At 50.5% G+C, this 18,476-nt stretch overlaps 2 protein-coding genes across 3 annotated transcripts in view; one reads left to right on the top strand and one right to left on the bottom strand.

The window, feature by feature from the left end:
- Nucleotides 1–2,349: 2,349 nt before the first annotated feature.
- Nucleotides 2,350–10,919, top strand: Proca1 (protein interacting with cyclin A1). The gene is given in 6 exon segments (XM_087191540.1): nt 2,350–6,979; nt 8,047–8,107; nt 9,256–9,388; nt 9,642–9,800; nt 9,882–10,103; nt 10,105–10,919. Coding segments are annotated over 6 exon segments (1,044 nt in total). The 5' UTR covers nt 2,350–6,958; the 3' UTR covers nt 10,553–10,919.
- Nucleotides 10,920–12,017: 1,098 nt separating this feature from the next.
- The window catches only part of Supt6h (SPT6 homolog, histone chaperone and transcription elongation factor), a 45,622-nt gene continuing 39,163 nt past the window's right edge, over nt 12,018–18,476 (bottom strand). For both annotated transcript variants that reach the window (XM_021238320.2, XM_004857002.4), the window contains exons 29-37: nt 17,922–18,117; nt 17,329–17,567; nt 16,455–16,568; nt 16,157–16,281; nt 14,384–14,496; nt 14,127–14,204; nt 13,873–14,039; nt 13,214–13,401; nt 12,018–12,791 (exon numbers count right to left, since the gene is read on the bottom strand). In XM_021238320.2, the coding sequence (XP_021093979.1) occupies nt 12,605–12,791; nt 13,214–13,401; nt 13,873–14,039; nt 14,127–14,204; nt 14,384–14,496; nt 16,157–16,281; nt 16,455–16,568; nt 17,329–17,567; nt 17,922–18,117 (1,407 nt within the window). In that variant the 3' untranslated portion in view covers nt 12,018–12,604. The remainder of the gene's footprint in view (nt 12,792–13,213; nt 13,402–13,872; nt 14,040–14,126; nt 14,205–14,383; nt 14,497–16,156; nt 16,282–16,454; nt 16,569–17,328; nt 17,568–17,921; nt 18,118–18,476) is intronic.

Raw genomic sequence — 18,476 nt, 5'->3', positions numbered from 1 at the left:
GAGCTGGGCCTGGAGCGGAACGGGGAATGGGACTGAGGGCTGGATCTGTACGGTGAGGGTCTGAGGTAAGGGGAGGTACTGCTGTTAAAGTTGTGACCCAGAGGGACCAGGGGGGAGCTGGAGTCCCCGGATAAAGAACGCGGCTGACGCTCAGACCCCGGTTGGGGAGACCGCACCGTCTAGGGCGGGAGGGGAAGGGGGCGGAGGTGGGTAAGCATGAGGCGGAGCTAAGGGTTGGTCTGGTGCGCCGCCCAGACTGGAGCTCCGAGGGAACTGAGGTTCGAGGTTAGACTCTGCGAGGAAGAGTCCTGTGGAAGAACTGGGCTGAGAACGATGTGGGTGAGGACAACAGTAACGATTGAAAAATGGACCGAAGAAAACACTGGGCGCGAGGCCGGCACCTGGGACGAGGGGGAGAGCTGCGGTGAGGAGGGACCGAGCAAGGGATCGGGGCGTGGCTGGGGCCGGTTCCAGCCCGCCCTGGGGAGGTGTAGCAGGGAGGCGGGTCCTGGGGAAAGAGGCGGGGCCAGCCGCTGGTCTGGGGGCGGGATCACGTGAGCCGTGGACCAATGATTGAGGAGGAGTCTTGAGGCCCAAGAGGGCGTCCTACGGACCAAAGTCTTTAGCAGGTGGCTGGAGCTGGAGCTGCAGCACCTGTTTGCAGGGCTGGAAAATAGCTTTGTTGTGTTTGCAGCCTTAGGCTCAGGCCGCCGGTTTGGGGCACTGGGGTTCTTGGCTGAAGCCCACGGCCCATTGCCTGACCATTGCCACTCAGGCGCAGGAGCTGAGGGCGGGCTATTCCATTGACCTAGGAAGGGAAGACTTCTGGGAGTTCCACACGTGACATCACAGTCCTGTCTGGCTGGGGGCGGGACCAGGTGGCATTTCCAAGGAGACGAGGGTGCACTGCCCCTCCTTTACACCCTCTTATTCCCTCCTTCCTTTCTTAGTTTTTTCCCTTCCTCCCTTCTTCCTTCCTTCCCCTCTCCTCCCCACTTCTGCAGCTCTGGTGGCCGTTCTCTGTGCCTCCAGGGATGGGCAGCTGCTCGGCCCGCTGCCAACAGGGAGGATTTTGTACTGATGAGCATCACCTGTGAGTTAGGCTTTTGCCTTGGGCTTACTGCTGCACCAAGGAAGGGACAACAAGCTCTGTCTTCCTTTAAAGATACCCCCCCCACACTTCATATGAAGTCCCTTGTGTCACTGCTGCTGCAGTCAGAGCACTTCTTTGTTCTCTCTGGAACTAAAGGACAGATCATTTTTCTCAGAATCTGAGGAGAGTTACTCAGTCCCTCTTTCCCTTGGCCTTCCTCCCTCCCCTCTACAAATAGCTGGTGGCTGTCAGGGTCTGTTGGAGAGTGAGTCCGTGGAAAATAGGCGCTGACTCTGCACAAGACCACCTCCGTGGTGACAGAGTGAGCAGAGCCAGTAGAGTGACAGCAGAATTTCGGTCCAGGCTCATACTCAGGCACTTACTTCATGGCCTTAGGGTCCAGGCAGGATAAGGCAGGATGTGGTTAGGATTAAGAAGGTGAGGAATTAAGTGTTGATGTGGTTTTTTGGGTTTTTTTTTTTCGGTACTGGGGATCAAACTCTGGTCCTTGCGCTTGTGCAGCAGGCGTTGAAACCACTGAGCTAAATCCCCGGCTAGTGTTGATGTGGTTTTAAGACTTGGTTGTGGCACTTATGACCTAGAGGGACCCTTTATGTGTATCTCTCCAGTCAACAGTCAACAGAGCTGAAAGTGTAGTCTTTGAAGCCAGGAAGACCTGGGTTTGAATCCTTCTGCAGTCAACCTATCTCTGGGCAAATTACTTATCCTCTCTGAGTCTGTGTGTCCCCATCCATAGAATTTAAAGACATAATTTAGAAATCCAACATACCACCTGGTCATGTGAAGGTGTGAATGCTTGCTTAAAATGGATGAGGCCCCGGGTTCGATCTGCAGCAAACACTCCTCCCCCAATGCCCTGAGGTTTGAACCTTGGACAGAAGCTCCAATACCTCTTTGTGGATGTAATAGAGGTTTAGTCTGTTTTTTTCATATATTCATTCAGTTAACCAACATTTATGAACACTCTCCATGGCTCTATGGATACAGAGGCAGATGAAATAATGTGTTTTCCTCTCAAGGACCTATAAGTACATGAATGTCACAGGTTCCAGGTACTATGGCTGCAGGTGAAAAGGGCACAAGACACATGATTTTTTGTTTTGAGACAGGGTCTTGATATGTAATTTAGGCTGGCCTTCAACTCACCATGTAGCTCTGGCTGGCCTCGAACTCACAGTGATCCTCCTGCCTCAGCCTCCTGAGTGCTGGGATTACAGGTAGGTGTCACCATGCCCAGCTTGACAAACATGATCATTTCTACTTGGATAGCATTGTTCTCTCCAAGATGAGCTGATGTATTTTGGGAGTGGCAGGCAGGAGAGAAGGAATGGAAGGATGAGGGGGTGGGAGGAGGGATGGATGTAAGGTAGGAGGAACTGACAACTGAGGGAAGGAGCCAAGATTTGGTTCCTGGGGAAGCTAGTGTATCATGCATGATAAGGAGTCTGAACTTCATCATGAAGGCAGTGGGATGCTATTAAAAAGGAATGTGGTGGGCAAATAGCATTCTGCAAAACCCAGCCTGGCTTTATTGTGAGGACTAGAGGAGGGTAGAAACGAAGCAGAGAGGTCACAGAGGAGGCTACTGCAGTTAAGTCAGAGATGAAGCTCTGAACCAAGACAGAGACAGATGAAAGGGACAAGCCTTAGTTATTAGGTTGGTGTGGAAGTGAGGCAAAGGGTGATTCCTAGCCAAGGTGTCTGTTGCTGTCTGAAAAGGATATAAGGAGGTTCAAGGGAGCGGGTAGTAAGATGGTAGATTTGTGTGGGAAATGCTGACTTTAAGGTATTTGGGGAACATCCAAGAGGCTATGCATAGCAGGAAAGCAGCCTGGGATTCAGGATAAAAGCTCAGTAGTAGAGTGCTTGCTTAGCATTTTCGAGTCTCTGGATTCAATCCCACTAGCCCTGTACATAAATAACTTGAGTGGGGTGGCACACATCTGTAATCCCAGGCTGAGGTAGGAGGATTGAACTTCTAACCTAGCTCAGACAATTTAGCAACTTAGTGAGAACTTGTCTCAAAATAAAAAGTTTTAGGGCCAGGGATTTAGCTCAGTGGTTCTGGTGCCTGGCTCGAAAACGCAAGGTTCCGAGTTTGATCCCTGGTACCGAAAAAAAAAGAAGTAAAATAAAAAGTTTTAGGCCCGGGGATTTAGCTCAGTGGCACCGTGCCTGCCTTGCAAGTGCAAGGTCCTGAATTCAGTCCCTGGTACCAAAAAAACCCCCCACAAAAATCAAAAAAGTTTTAAAAAGGGCTGAGAACATACCTCAGTGTGAAGGCCTGGCATATAACCCCCCAGGGCTGGAAAACTAACTAAATAAATATAAAATATAAAAATAATTAAAAAGTCAAGAAAACAGTCTGAATTAAGACTCTGGAGTATGTCATTTTATTTACCCAGGACAAGCTTGCAGAGTCCAGACCACTGAGGGCTAGTCAGACAGCCCTGGTGATCACCAGTGTAAGGGTACAGCAGAGGAAGAGGGGACAGCATTTGAGACTGGAAAGAATAAAAAAGCTAATTGGAGAAGGAAGAGAAAGGTGAGAGGTCCATTACAGTGATGAAATAGTGAGAAGCCCAAGGAATAGACTACAGAAAAGATGGCTTAGTGAGCAGGGTCAGGTGAGATGAGAGGAAAAGAAGGCTACAGGGCTTGGCGACCGAGAAACTGCTGGTGGCCTTTGCTTAAGCTGTTCTGATAAAGCGGCAGATGGCTGTGGTGGTGTAGGTGGCTTGACTAGAAGGGGTGAGTTTACTGAAGGTAGGCCTTCTGCACTAGGCGATACTAGAGCTGTGCAATATGTCTGCCCGGTGAATAAGTTTAAAAACTTGGATTGAAGCTGGACGTGGTGTCACACACCTGTAATGGCAGCATTTGGGAGGCTGAGGCAGAATGGCTGGGAGCTTGAGGCCAGTTTGGGCTACACAGTAAGTTCAAAGCCAGCCTGAACTATATAGCATCTGAGACCTTGTCTCAAAAAGCAAAACAAGGCTGGGGATTTAGCGCAGCGGTTTTGCTGCCTGCTGTGCAAGCGCAAGGACCCGAGTTCAACCCCTGGTACCCCCAAAAAACAACAACCAAACCAAAACAACAACAAAAAAAACCAAAACAAAAGAGGGCTGGGGATTTAGCTCAGTGGTTCCCCCACCTGCCTCCCAAGCGCAAGGTCCTGAGTTTGATCCATGGTACCAAAAAACCAAACCAAACCAAAAACCCACAAAAAACCAAAACCCTTGTATTGAAAAGGATAAGGGGAAGGAGGAGAAACAGTGGCAGAAGGAGAAACACCATTTATAGAATGTTTTAAGAGGCCGAGGCCAGTTTGGGCTACATAGTGAGACCCTATCTCAAAAGACCAAGTTCTGAGGCCAGGGATTTAGCTCAGTGGTTTTGCCGCCAGCCTCACAAGTTCAAGGACCTGAGTTTGATCTTCGGTAAAAAAAAGACAAAGTCCTGGGGCTGGGGATATAGCTCAGTGCACCACGCTTGTCTGGCAAGTGCAAGGTCCTGAGTTCAATTTCAGGTACCAAAAAAAAAGGACAAAGTTCAGTTTTAAAGCCAGGTTCCATGCCTATAATCCCAGCTACTTGAGAGGCTGGTGTATCACAAGTTTAAGGTCAGCCTTGGCGATTTAGCAAGATTCTGTCTCAAAGAATAAGCCGGGCATGGTGGCACATGCCTGTAATTCCAACACTTGGGAGGCTGAGGCTAGAGGATCACCATGAGTTTGAGGCAAGCTTGGGTTACACAGTGAGTTCAAGACCAGCCTGAACTACATGAGACCCTGTCTCAATTGAAAAAAAAAAAAAGGCCGGGGATTATAGCTCAGTGTAGAACTTTTGCCTAGCATGCACAAGGTCCTAGGTTCAATCCCCAGCTCTGCACCGCACCCCCTAGAAAGAACGTTTTGTTTAAAAAGATGTTTATAGGGCTGGGGATTTAGCTCAGTGGTGCCGCTGCCTGCCTCGAAAATGCAAGGTTCTGAACTCAATCCTCCATACCGGGGGAAAAAAAAAAAAAAAAGATGTTTATAGCCTGTAAAGGGGGTGGGTGGTAAGAGCCAGTAGAGGGAGAAAGTGAACTGGGTGAAGTGGTACACACCCATAATCCTAGCATTTAGGAAGGCTAAGGCAGGAGGATCTCAAATTAGAGGGCTGCCTGGACAATTTAATGAGACCCTGTCTGTAACTAAATAAATAAATAGGGAGAGGGTGACATTCTGACCAGTACCTATAGTATAGATGCTTTGGGCAGGATGATGGAAGGACACCTCATTCCCAAGGTAGAGTTGATGTGGGTAGAAGCAGCCATAGGAAGTGATGGTGAAATTATTTGCCAAGAGGAACAGTAACAGTGCAGGAGTTCCCAGAAAGTGCCTGAAGTCCTTTATTCACTTAATACATTGAGTACTTACTCTGCTGTGGAAAACAGGAGGAGCTGGGCCGAGGATGTAGCTCAGCAGCACATCACCTGCCTGGCAAGCACAAGGCCCTGCAGTTTGATTCCCAGTACCAAAAAGAAGAAAGAAAAAAACAGGAAGAGGTGACCAAGACCTGTAGAAGGATGACCAAGTGCTACTGAAGGTGTGCTGCTGAAGACCCAAAGCAATCAGCTTTCTATTTTTTTTTTTTGGAAACAGGGTCTCGCTATATAGCTTGGGGTAGGTTTGAACTCTATGTAGTGCAGGCTAGTTTTGAACTCCCAGGAATCCTCTTGCATCAGCCTCTCAAGTGCTGGGATTATAGGTGTGTGCTACTGCATCTGGAAGCTTCCCTTTCTTTTCTTTTTTTTTTTTTTGAGACAGGATCTAGCTATGTTGTTCAGGCTGGCCTTGAACTCACTGCAATCCTCGAGTGCTGAGACTTCAGGTTGCACCACCTTGCCCGTCTGTTTCCCTTTCTTAAGCAAGGCTCTAATCTTCAAAGGACAAACCTATGGCTGGGGTGTAGTTTAGTGATAGGGCTCGTCCCTCACTTATGTGAGGCCCTAGATTCAATCCCCAGCACATCAGAAAGTTGGAGGTCTGCTTAGGGACACCCCCTGACCAGGCTCTACACTCATGGGACAAGTTGTGGAGCTGCCCTTCCTTGCCTCCATCCTAGCTCACTCCTAATCATAACCACAGCTCCAATGATGCTCCTTCCAAGAAGTCTTCCATAGTCCTTGACTCCCATCTCCAGTCTTGGCAGGTGGCCCTTATTCTGTGCTCCCTCTCTCTATCTGTATTACGCTAATATTGTGAACCTCCCCTGGCCAGGGATTTAGCTCAGTGGTTCCAGCGCCTGCCTTCCAAGCACAAGGTCCCAAGTTTGATCCCCGGTACCAAAAAAAAAAAAAAAGAAACCTCCCCTGCATCCCTCTCCTCTCCTCCTCCCTCAGCTGTGATGGGAGGGACTGTTGTTTAGTTTTTAGTTTTTTTTGTTTTTTTTTTGGTGCCGGGGATTGAACTCGGGTCCTTGCGTTTGCGAGGCAGGCTGCCTGCGGAACCACTGAGCTAAATCCCCGGCCCTTGTTTCAGTTTTTTGAGACAGGGTCTCACTACATAGCCCAGGCTGGCCTTGAACTCCCAGAGATCCTCCTGCCTCAGCCTCCTGAATGCTGGGATTAGAGGCCTGCACCACCACACCCATGTTGTGTTGTTGTTAGCTGTGTTGTTCTTTTTAAAGTCTCTGGATCTCTATGATGCAGCTGGGCCAAACTTCTCAGAACATCTTTGGTGAATGAGTGGCATGGGGAGGAAGCTGCTGTTGCCACTGCCACTCTGTACTCTCTTAGATGTAAACAGGTTACCCAGCTGGGAGAGAAGACATCTGCTGCCTGGGGAGGCACCTAGCACCGATGCATCTACCTTCTCTGAAGGTGGGTCCAGGAGAGCTGCGGTCTCGGGTCCTACCACTCTTCACTTAGGAAAGCTGGCCCCCTGGTGGAAGAGTGTGTTTGGTCCAGAAGGGGTTACCAGCTGCTCCATGCTTACCCTGTTCCGTACAGATGCACAAGAGTGTCCCTTCCTTAAGCCTGACCACATTACACATTTCCTTTGTAAAGCTTGTAGGGTGTAAGATAGGGTCTTGCTATGTGGTTCAGGCTAGCCTTAAACTCTCTATGTAGCTCAGGCTGGTCTGGAACTGTGACCCTCTTGCCTCAGTCTTCCGAAGTGCAGCCACTATGCCCAGCTCCTTTGTAGAGCCCTTTATTGTACACAAATACCTTTCACATGTGTGAAATGAGTCCTCCCCCAAATCCTGCAAATTGGGTATTACTACCATCCCATTTTGTGGCTAAGGAAATGAAGGCTCAGAGATGTAAAGTAATTTGCCCTAGGTCACCCAGCTAGTGAGCTAAGATTGAACTTGGGTCTGACTCCCAAGTACAGGGCATGTGGCACTGTGCTGCCTCTGTCCTTTTCAGCAGTGCCAGGAAAACTTGAGGTAGGGATGATACTTAAGGTCCTGCCACACATGCCTCTTCATTCCCCCGCCCTGGGAAAGTGAAAGGGAGCAGGAGGAAAGGAAAGATCACCAAGCGAATTGAGGTAGGATAATGGTAGGGACCTTCAGGGGAAAGTCAGGCCACACTGCTATCTCATCTCTCCAGCACTTTTTGGCCACCTGGCCTTCCATACCCTTGGCCTGGGTTAATTCCTGGCTGGTGGCCAGCATGAGGTCTTGCCCTAATTCTCCCCCTGGTGAGAGTTGGATAGAAGCACAGTCCTCATGGCTCATTATGGGGCTTAACTATTGTGCCCTCCCAGGCTGCCAAGGAACACAACAGTGCAGCCCACTTCCTCCCGGGGTGATCCCAAGCCAGGGGCACATGCAAGAGGGCCCCTTGTCCTCTGCCTGGAGTGTGAGATCTTGGGCTCCTGGCTCAGGAGTGGCACATGGAGATACCTAATGGGTTTATGTTTAATTCCATTTATGTTCTAGATGGTTCTAAGCGGAAAGCCCTTAGACTGGAGCTCTTGGACTGCTCTAAGCAGGCTCAGAGGTAAGGCAGCAAGGGTGGCCACAGAAGACTCCTGCAGCCGAGCAAAGGAGGCAGGAGCCTTTATTTAGGGTGTTTTCCTAATCCTAGTTCCCACTCTAGCAGCTTCTTTGTTTGCTGGCAAGATGGACCTGGCATCTGTGGTGCCTAACAGGGTAGAGTGGTGCAGGCTGGGGTGGGCTGTTAATTCTGTGGTTCTAGGAGAGAGAATGGGAACTTGAGTAAAGAGCAGGGGCAGAATGGAGGGGAGTGTGAGAAAAGGAAAAAGTGTCAGGAGGGGGAAGGAAAGGGGCTGGAAGAAGAATGAAAGTGGGCAGGAGAGGGAAGAGTAAGAAGGACCAGCCCAGGAGCTGAGTGTGATGGTGCATCCATTTTGGGAGGCTGAGGCAAGAGAATGGCAAGTTCTAGGCCAGCCTGGGAAATTTATCGAAAACTTGTCTCAAAATGAAAAACAAAGGGCTGGGGATGTAGCTCAGTGTGAAGGTCCTGGGTTCCATTCCCAGTACTGGGGAAAAAAAAAAAAGGCCGGGTGTGGTGGCTTTTGCCTGCAATCCCAGCATTTGAGAGGCTGAGGCAGGACTGCCATGAGTTCAAGGCCAGCCTGAACTGTATAGTGAGACCCCCGCTGCAAAAGAAACACACCAGGGCCGGGGATTTAGCTCAGTGGTTCCACTGCCTGCTTTGCAAGCGCAAGGTTCCAAGTTCGATCCCCAGTACCAAAAAAGAAACACAGAACAACAACAAGGCATGCCACAGTGGTCAGGTCTGTGCTTCTCCAGGCTTGGGTTGCCACACCATTACAGGTTTTGGGGCCAGAGTGCATCAGGGCCCATGAGGGTTAGATATGCCCAGCAGCTGGTAATTCTTAGCCACTGGGTGAGGGTAGGAGTCAGCAGGCCTGGAAGGTGAACTCCTGTAGAAGGGAGGGGGGTTAAGTGGCAGGATGTCACATGGCAGTGAGCGGGACTTGGGAGGACCTCCTGTGTATGAGACAGGGCACCACACATTTTCCAAGGAGTCTGGAGGGGCAAGTGGCTTACTGCAATGGATGGGGAACAGGGCAGTGTTTTACCAGTATTGACAGAACTATCTGGGTGGGGGCAGATGAATTCAGTAAAGCCTTTAGACTGAGGATGCCCCTCCTCCCTCAGGTGAGTGCAAGGAGTCTGAAGGGTGCTGCTGGAAACACAAACAGTATTCTGGGCACATCATCCACCCCTTCTCTGACTGTGGCCACCACAACCTGCATCTGCATGCTGTCAGCCACTGTGACTGTGATTCCAGGTGAGGGTACCCTCCTTATAGGATCCATCGCAGAGCCCAGACTCTCATTGTATCTCCCTCTCAGCCTTTGGTTTCCCTCTTCAGCTTTGTCTTGGTACTGCTAGCCCAGCCCCAGCCTGGAAACCTTACTGTGCTCCAAGAGCAAGGGGGAAGTCTTTTGGTGGCCTAGCCAAGCCCACTATCCCTTTGGCTTCTCTCTCTGGACCCTTGGGGGATTGTGGGGGAGCCAGACTGAGAGTCCCATGTGTGGCAGGCAGAAGGAATCCTCACAGAAGGCAAACAGTACCACCTCTTGGGACTCAAGCTCAACCTGCTCCCAAGATGTGGGCTCAACCTGCTTCAACATCATCCAGAACCCTTGCTTTCCACTCATCCCAGAGGAAGAGTGTGTGGAGCGTTTCTGATATGGCTGGTGAGTGCGGGCAGGCTGAGGGAGGAGGGCCTCCAGGGATTCCACTCTGTCAACCTTCTCTTCATATCCCCCTCCTCCCAGGTGCAAAAGCTACAGGCCTGTCTCTGTGACAGTGATCCATCATCCCATTCACCATGAGTGTGGGACAGATGACCTAAATGAGGAAGAGGAGGAGGAAGAGGGGGAAGAAGAAAGCAAGCCTTCCATCCCAACCCAGGTGGGACCCATTGTTATGCCCACTGACCCAGGCAAGGGCAAAATCCCTGGTGCCCCTGACTCAGCAGCACCCATCACCATCTGGCGCTGAGAGCCCCACAGGTAAGAGCCAGGGCAATAAGGTGATCAAGAAGGTAAAGAAGAAAAAGGAAAATGAGAAAGACAAAGAGGAGGAAATGACAGATGAGAAGGCAAAGCTGAAGAAAAAAGCCAAGAAGGGCAAGCTGACGAAGAAGAAAAGTCCAGTGAAATTGGAGTTTTCACCTGCAGATTTGAGCCAATCATTAAGCTCAAGAGAGTTGGCCTGGATGTCAGAGTCCAGCTCAGAAAGCCGAGGAGACCTGGAGAGTGAAGACAGTTACCATAACAGGAGGCAGCAGGAGCCCTCCAGTGAGGGTATTATGGAGTCATCATCGCCCAGAAAAAGAGAGACGAGCACTACCCAGGCCAAGAAGAATGGGACAGAGACCTCTTCACAAGCCAAGAAGGTGACCAAGAGGAAACCTCCCCCAGTGTCCAACCCCAATCTCAGTTGAGGGCAGGGTGAAGAATAAATGGCATCAAGCCTGTAGCTGACCTCCTGTTCTCCTTCCAACAGGGGTACTTCTTGGGGGAGGCAGTGGGCTCTGGGCATACTGGAGCCAAGGGTCAGGGACTTCAGGGGTTTTCTAAGGCCAATGCAGCTTCCAAGGAAGTCAGTCCATGGGAAGATTGGTGGAAGGGAACTAGGGGGCACAGCTGTTTCTTTGTAACATCTAAGGACCAAGGTGGAAGGGTACCTCTGGGGTTGGGGCAGGAGGGTAGACTTTCTAGCCCTGGGAGACTGGTATGTGTGAAACCCACTTCTGGGATAAGGCAGCGCTGAGCACCAATACCAGCAATAAACCGAACTTTTTCACCCTCTGCCACTGTGCCTGGCCTTTCCTTCCTTAAGTGGCCCTAGAGTAGATGCTCATGGCACCACAGGGGACATGACCTTCCTGGCTGGTGTAGTCCTGTTCCTACTGGACCCTTGTAGACCTTTTGTGCCTAAGATGGAACTGAGTTCCCAGCAGCAGGCCAGCCCCTTCCTCTGGCTCTTGCCAACACACAGCCGAAAAGGTCCTGAATGAAGGGGAGGGAGTTCACCAAGTCTGGGAAGCAGTGGTCTTTTCTGACTCTGCTTTGCCCCAAGCAGAGGAAAGGGAGGGAGGGAGGGAGAAGCCTCACTGTCCCAGCACTGACTCACAAAAAAGCTGTGAAATGAAACCCTTGTGAGAAAACTGGATTCAGAACAAAAAGGCAGTGGTGGGGGGAGAGAAACTGGACTGGAGCCAGAAGGCTGGCTGGGGCCAAGGCAGGAAAGGGGATGGGGGTGGGCAATGGCCTCCCCTGTAACATCCCAGTTCCCCTTCCCCAGGCCTCTGTGTTTGTGTGGGAGCACAGCAAGCACATGTGTGTAGGGCAGAAACCCCCAATTTACTTAGAGGTTGTCAGAGACTAAAGAACTGCTGAGCAGAGGGAAGAGAGGGTGGTACAGGGGCTCAAGTTAAGAAACCTAGATTTACTTCGGGAAGCCCCTTCTCCACTATACAGGGAAGACCAGTGGACAGCAGACAGGCAGCTGCATGTGTGTGATAACAGTGGCTCATATTTCTGAAGCACCAGGCACTGGGCTAAGCAGTTTACACCTGCAATGTCTTCACAGTAGACTGATAATGCAGGTGTCACCATCTCCCTTTCAATTTTAGTGTATGTGCTGCCCAAGCGAGCACACCCATCCCTTTCAGATAGGAAAGCCAGCTTAACCCAACAACAGCTGGCACAGGATCACAGGCTCAGAAGGAGGGCAGGATGGTGACCTCAGGCAGTCTGAAGCAGAAGCTATCTGCTCTTCTCTGAATTCTCACCTCTCTGAGGATCAGAAGAGGGACTCAGGGGAACCTCAGAGAGCTTCAAGCTCTGCTTTGAAAGCCACCTGTCCAAAAGCAGAGAGCTGGAGAGAGGGGCTTTAGCAAGTGCTCTGTAGAAACACTGTTTATTCAAATGACAAGCAGGAAGCGCAGTGGCAGCAGGTGGGTGACCAGGCAGGGGCTGGTAGGTTAGCACTGTTCCCTTATGTCCCCTAAAATCCTGCTTTGACAGCCACCAGGATGTTATCAGGATGAGAAACACTTTCCCTCCTCTCCCTCCTGCCCCAAACTGAATAAACAGCATCCCTCTCCCCACAAGGGCTGGGGGAAACACACATGCTGAGCTTGGTGCCCCATCACAGCCCAGAGTCAGGTGAGGGCAGAAGCTCAAAATGGCTTGTATGGAGTAGAATACAAAACTGCTCCACTCTCTCATCTTCTTCTTCCTCCCTGCCGCACTCCCTCCCAGCCTGGTCCCAGGACGGGTGGTAGGTGAGGGTCTGAAGTGGGAAAATTGCTGCCTGGCATATACTTAGCTCAAGCTCACAAGGCCATCAGCCTGTCACACATCCAGGCTGACTACCAAAAAGAATGCCACTTCACACCACTTATGGACAGAAAAAGAGGGGCAGGGAGTGGGGCAGTGGCAGGCTTTTCACAGCCTCAGAGGTAACCAGAGTCCAGAAAGCAGGCCTCCTACCGATCCATCTCGTCCAGGAGTGGGGTGGCATCGCCAGCAATGGACATGGGGGTGCTTTCGATCATGGGACTGGGGGAGGGCCGAGGTGTCAGCCGCTGCTTCTGTTTCCGCCGTTCTGCTTCCTTCTCTTGCAGCCACTGCTCTGCCATCTTTCCCCAGTCAATGGCTGCGTGGCTGTTGGACCTAGAAGGGAAAGGAATGGCCTTTGAGATAGTATTCTTCTGGGGCTGCTGGAAGGAAGCCTTTCTACCAGTCACTGGTGAGTGGCCACCCTCGCAGAGAGAACAAGCACAGGCAGCAGCCTCTCTGCTGTGGCAGAGCAGAAGCAGCAGTGGCCAAATACCACAATGCCCTTTTTTTTTTGGTACCAGGGATCGAACTCGGGTCCTTGTGCTTGCGCACCAGGCGGCAAAACCACTGAGCTAAATCCCCGGCCCCAACACAATGCCCTTTTGATCTTCCACTATAAATCATTGCCCAAGTCCTCACACAGGCCTCAGCTCTCAGAGGATCAGGAGCACCTTCGTGTGTTAAGGTCCTCTGGTCCTCATGATAACACCTGTTCCTACCAATAACTTGTCCTGTACAGCCATCTGTATACTTACTTTGGCTGCTGCTGCCGTTGCCGGGAGCTGGAGGAGGGCTGGGGCTGGGCCTGGGCAGACTGTGGAGTGGTGCTGGCTTGGAGCTGGTGGTACTGTGGTGTGGTGATGGGCTGGCTTGGGGTTGTGTAGGAATAGCTGGGGGTCATCAGTGGTGTGGCCACTGGCTGCTGGGCTGGCGTCGGGAACACCTGGAGAGGCATAGACAGATCAGTGGAGATGGGTTCTGGGCTTGTTTGGTTTTGATGCAAATTTCTGGGATCTGCAAGGGTGGGCTCAGCACAGAGCTTTGCAGTTGACTGACCAGCCCCTGAGCAGAGTGTGGTTCTAAGGAGCAGGAGGAGGCCAGCTGTCAGGCACAGACACACAAGGCCACCAGTCCTGAACACCTCAGATTTCTAGTGGCTAGAGGGTTCCAAATATCTCAGAAGAGTCTAGAAAAGCAACCCCCTGCCTCTTATTTCCTTCCCTATCAAATGGGCTAGAGAAAAGGAACATCCTATTGGAGTTGGTACTTAAGGCTGAGGCAGTCCCATCTATGCAAATGAGGCTCCTCAAGGTGGACATGCCAGAGAGTTCTAAGGGATATAAGTTGGTAAGACAGAATTATTCCCTCATTCCTCACCACCCCATGCAGGAAGCCTCCTCCCGAAGACACATACGTGGTAAGCACTGCTGCCTCCTCCACTGCCACCATAGCCATACTGGCTGGAGGCCCACTGGGCTGGGGTGGCATTAGGGTTCTGACCCTGGCCTGTCACAGCAGCGATGGCACTGAACATCTGTGAAGTCATATTCTGGGGGAGGGCATTCACAGCCCTCGTTAGATCTGTAAGAGGAGAGGCGAGGATCAGCATGTCAGAGGCGAAAGTCCTTCCAGCTCCATGCCTCCCAATCCCAGCTCTGGGTGCCCCACCTGCAAGGTTGATATTGGCTGGGGTAGCGTTGATAGAGGCAGGAGTCCTTGTCCTGCTGCTGCTGCTGGGGGTGATACCTGTGGGAAATGGCTGGAGTTAGTTTTTTCCCTTCAGAAATCTATTTTTGGCTTCGCAATTCAGGGGTTGGGAGAGGTAGGAGGATAATCTGTAGAGGTCCAGGGGATAGAGGACAGCCTACCAAGGCCTATACGTGTCCTTCCAACCATATCTTAGACGTCCAGGGAAAACAATTTACCTGGTACGGGATCCTGGTAGTGATCCTTAAACCATCTGAAGAGCCCATTCACAGTTGGGAAGATTTGGCCCCGGTACCGGAATCCTTCCGGAGTCACTGTTACATATTCTATCCTGGGATTTTAGAAAGAAACATGTATCAGTATCACTTAGGGTAGCTGTGACAGTGACCAGAATGGATGTCCACCATGTGAAGTAGCGGGGGAAAGGAGATGACAGAACCTGTTGCTGGCCCTGTGAAGCGAGGCTGCATGCAGCCGAGTACAGTGAAGGCCCAGGAGTCAGTGGCCCATGTGCTGCACACAGGCTGCCCAAGGAAGGGTGTCTGAAGGTTGTGCCACCACACAGATGTAGTGTGAAGGCAGCAACTACAGGTGAAGGGGAAACACAGGACAAAGAATGTCAAGGTCAGAAGAGGGCCCCCAAGGTGGCAAAGTACCATGCTCCCTACTCAGGGGGTCTTTCTTCAGTGGCCCTAGAAAGTAGTTAGTTTGCCCTTATTCAACACTTCTGAGAGCAGGAGAATAGCTAAGAGGAGGGGCCCTAGGTTCAGGCCTGGTTCTTGTTTTAGTTTAAACTCTGCCACTTACCACCTATGTAACACTGTAACAAGTTACTAAATCAGAATTTGTTTCATTTGTAAAATAAACATAATAGCACTTAAACCCACAGTGTGCGTGTGGGGACTGAGAAAGCATACATAAAGCGCTTACCACAACACCTAACTCAGGGTTGCGCTCAATCAAGGAGAGCTATCAAGAGGCAACAGACAATGCCAAGTATGGCAGAGTTCTCATTTACATTCAGCCAAAACCTGGTTCCTAATCTTCTCCAAGTATGAATTTTGCCATACTTGGAGAATGTGCAAGAAGTCTGTGTTCCTTTCCATAGGAAGCCATCATGACAGATCTGCTCCTGGTTACAGGGCCCCAGCTCACTCAGCTGTTCCTCATGGGACAGTTACCAGCCTCACACAACCTTGGCTGTTATCTTCTGGAAGCATTTTGGTGGAAAGGCTTCTCAGAAGGGAATACAATATTCCAGATGTGCCCAACATGGGGGCCCAGAGTATGAGGCTTTGTCATTTGGCCCCCAGCCCCACTAATACAGTCTGAGTTGTGTTTCACATGTGCTCAGTACAGGGAAAAGAGCAGAAATGCATATGACTTGGCCAAGGGCCAAGAGAAGGATGGAGGTAGGGCTTGGGGAAAGAAGACTGGTGTGATCACTAGTGTGTGCAAGAGACACAGAAGGTAGGCCTAAGGAAACGACTTTCCTCCAGCTTCAGGGTGAGCTAGAGAGACACAGGTAAAGGGATACCTCATGAAGGGCAGCCTGCTAGTCATACACAGAAGAGGCAGAGGAGGAGAAAAATACCCCCGGACTGACATCCTTCAGTGTGGGCACAAAAGCCAGTACACTGCAGCATCAGTGAACCACCCATGTGCTGAGTTCTCGGGAGGGTAAAGCAGGGAATGGCAAGAGGCCAGTGTGCCGCCCCAGTCTTGCACCTATGAGTGTCTGGGATTCCCATCACTCTTTGGGAGAGAGATGAGTTGAAGGGAACTCTTTCAGTGCTGATGAAAGTGTCTGTCTTATATAAATCTTTGCCTTTTGCTTCTAAATCACCACCCTCTTTTCCCATCTCCAACCTCCACCTCCGCTATACATAGGCAAGAGGAAAAAGGCAGTCAGGTAGAATCAGAGCCACATGGCTCCCTTCTAGCCTGTCTGTGGACCCCAGTGGCAGCACCTTCTCAGCACCAGTGCTCACCTGGGTTTACCCCGGGGCTGGTATCCCAGGAGGAACTTGCCGGGCAGTTCCTTGCAGGCACAGATGAAATAAGGGATGAAGGTGGGCTTCTCCTTCTTAGTTTTGATGAGCAGCTCTTCTAATTTCTGGGGGTAGAATGAGGGGAAGAGGTTGGGACAGCAGCATGCTTGGTACACAATGTCTGGCGCGTTCATACATATACTTCCTTCAACACCTGAGGGTCCTCTACACTGAAGGGAAAGTGTATATCCTTAGAGGCTTCAAGGTGCCATCTCTCCTCGGAGGGCTCCCGGCTCACCTTGCGGTCCCCACCACTGCAATCCTGATAATACTTGTGGTTCAGAAGATCCCGGGCAAAGGATGCCATGGGCTGGACATAGCGGGCAACAATCTCATCCAAGTCCTCAAATTCCTGTGGGAACAAGTTAAAGGCTCCATGTAATATATCCAGATTTGAGAGTCCTAGCCCTTCATCAAATCAACCCTCAAGAGAAACACAGGAGAGGGGCCGGGGATTTAGGTCAGTGGTTTCGCTGCCTGCTGTGCAAGCACAAGGACCCAAGTTCGATCCCCAGTACCAACAACAACAACAACAAAAAAAGACCCTGTCTCTAAAAAATACACAAAGAATGGGCCAGGGATGTAGCTCAGTAGCGCAGTGCCTGCCTGGCAAGCCTGAGGCCCTGGGTTCAATTCCTGGTATCAAAAAAGAAACGTGGAAAAAAAAAAAAAAGAGAAACGCAGGAGGACTTACTTCCTTGTCCTGCTAAAGCTGTACTCCATTACAAGGTACCCTCACTTTGGGTCATACATCACCACACTGGCTTATGGAGCACAGAGTTCTGTGACTCTTCCCTGGTTTTTGGGAACAACAGGGGATTCACTAGACTTCACCCAACACAGGAATGAGAAACCTGATATAGGTGTATGCACACACACAAGTGTTTTCTCCTCTTTCTCACTGGATTTATTTTAAAATTTGGAGGACAAGGAATAAGGGGCCAAAATATACAAAGTGAACAGAACTCATTCTACATGCCATCTCCTGTGTTGCTTTCCACAGCTAAAGTACATATAAAGCATCCAAATTAATAATGTCAGATGAAAGAGAGCAGAAAGGTCTTGTTTCTGGCATCAAACCAGGCTGTCAGGTGGGTAGGCATGTGTCTCACCTCACTGTTGATCCACAGAGTGGCTCCCAGGCTGAAGGCATTTTCCTTCCCCTCCTCGCGCACGTCCACATGCTGGTAGATGCCATCACTGACTTTCCAGGTCACTGTTAGGTGGTTCTCTCCCTTGCTGCTTGGTCGGATGATAACGTCACCCTGGTCCATGGTCTCCATCATCTTTTCTGCTTGCTTGAAATTGATATTATGGAAGGATGGGTGTGCAATCACTCGTTTGATGTATGCTAAAGAGGGCAGGAGAGAAGTACAGACCAGGTGGTGGGGCTGGGAGCCAACATCAATGGGACAAATCAGGGCTTGGTTTCTGACCCACTATAAAATGAACTCTTTTATCTCTCTGGGCCTGGATTCCCTGATACAAATGACATGTTAAGACTAGGCTTCAAGGGTGCTGAGACAATGAGGTTCGAGAAGCACAAGGCCTTAGTGAACAAATGTGACCACAAGAGTCACTTTCATAACATCTCTGTGCCTCAGGCCTTTAAAGTTGACTCCCACTCCCACTGGACTGATACACATACACCCTGTGGCCTGGGTCCAGCAGTGGGAAAGCTACCAAGATTCGGGGACACACTCACTGGTCCTCTGCTGCTTCCGCTTCATGTCTTCCTCCTGCTTGTGGTCTGTTGCTTCAGCATCAAAGTCATAATAGGTATCCTTGGGCAGTTTCCACTCATTGTTCCTGTCCATGAGGTCTGAGGTACGGCAGGTCAAGTCTGCACTGAACTTCTCGATGTCAATCTTCATGATGCGGCAGTGAACAGTCATTCCCACCTAGACCCACAGAACATGTGAGCTGGAAGGGACAAAGATTATGTAGCCCGAAGCCCTATTTCATATATGAGAAAACCAAAGTCCAGGCAGAAAGGTGGGACCTGCCCAAAGCCCATCAGCTAAGCAGGAATCTGGGGATGAGTCTTGCGGGAAGACCACAGGTTATGCCCTGCACTGATACCTCCCAGTCTAGACAAGAAAACCAACTGCAGGCTGCTGGGTTTACTCTTCTCTTCTACCATAAAGTTGCTACTACTGTTCCTAGGGTGTGTTCAAAGGTTCGTTGCTCCCTTTTTGGAAGGGAAGCAAAATAACAACTTTTTTCTGTACCTCACCAATTTGCTTGAGCCCTTTGGTCT

Source organism: Heterocephalus glaber, unplaced genomic scaffold (genome assembly GCF_053883595.1).
Source record: "Heterocephalus glaber isolate CG9 unplaced genomic scaffold, H.glaber_assembly_v1.0 deba00001564, whole genome shotgun sequence".
Lineage (NCBI taxonomy): Eukaryota > Metazoa > Chordata > Mammalia > Rodentia > Bathyergidae > Heterocephalus > Heterocephalus glaber.
This window is presented reverse-complemented; position numbering and strand designations above follow the sequence as displayed.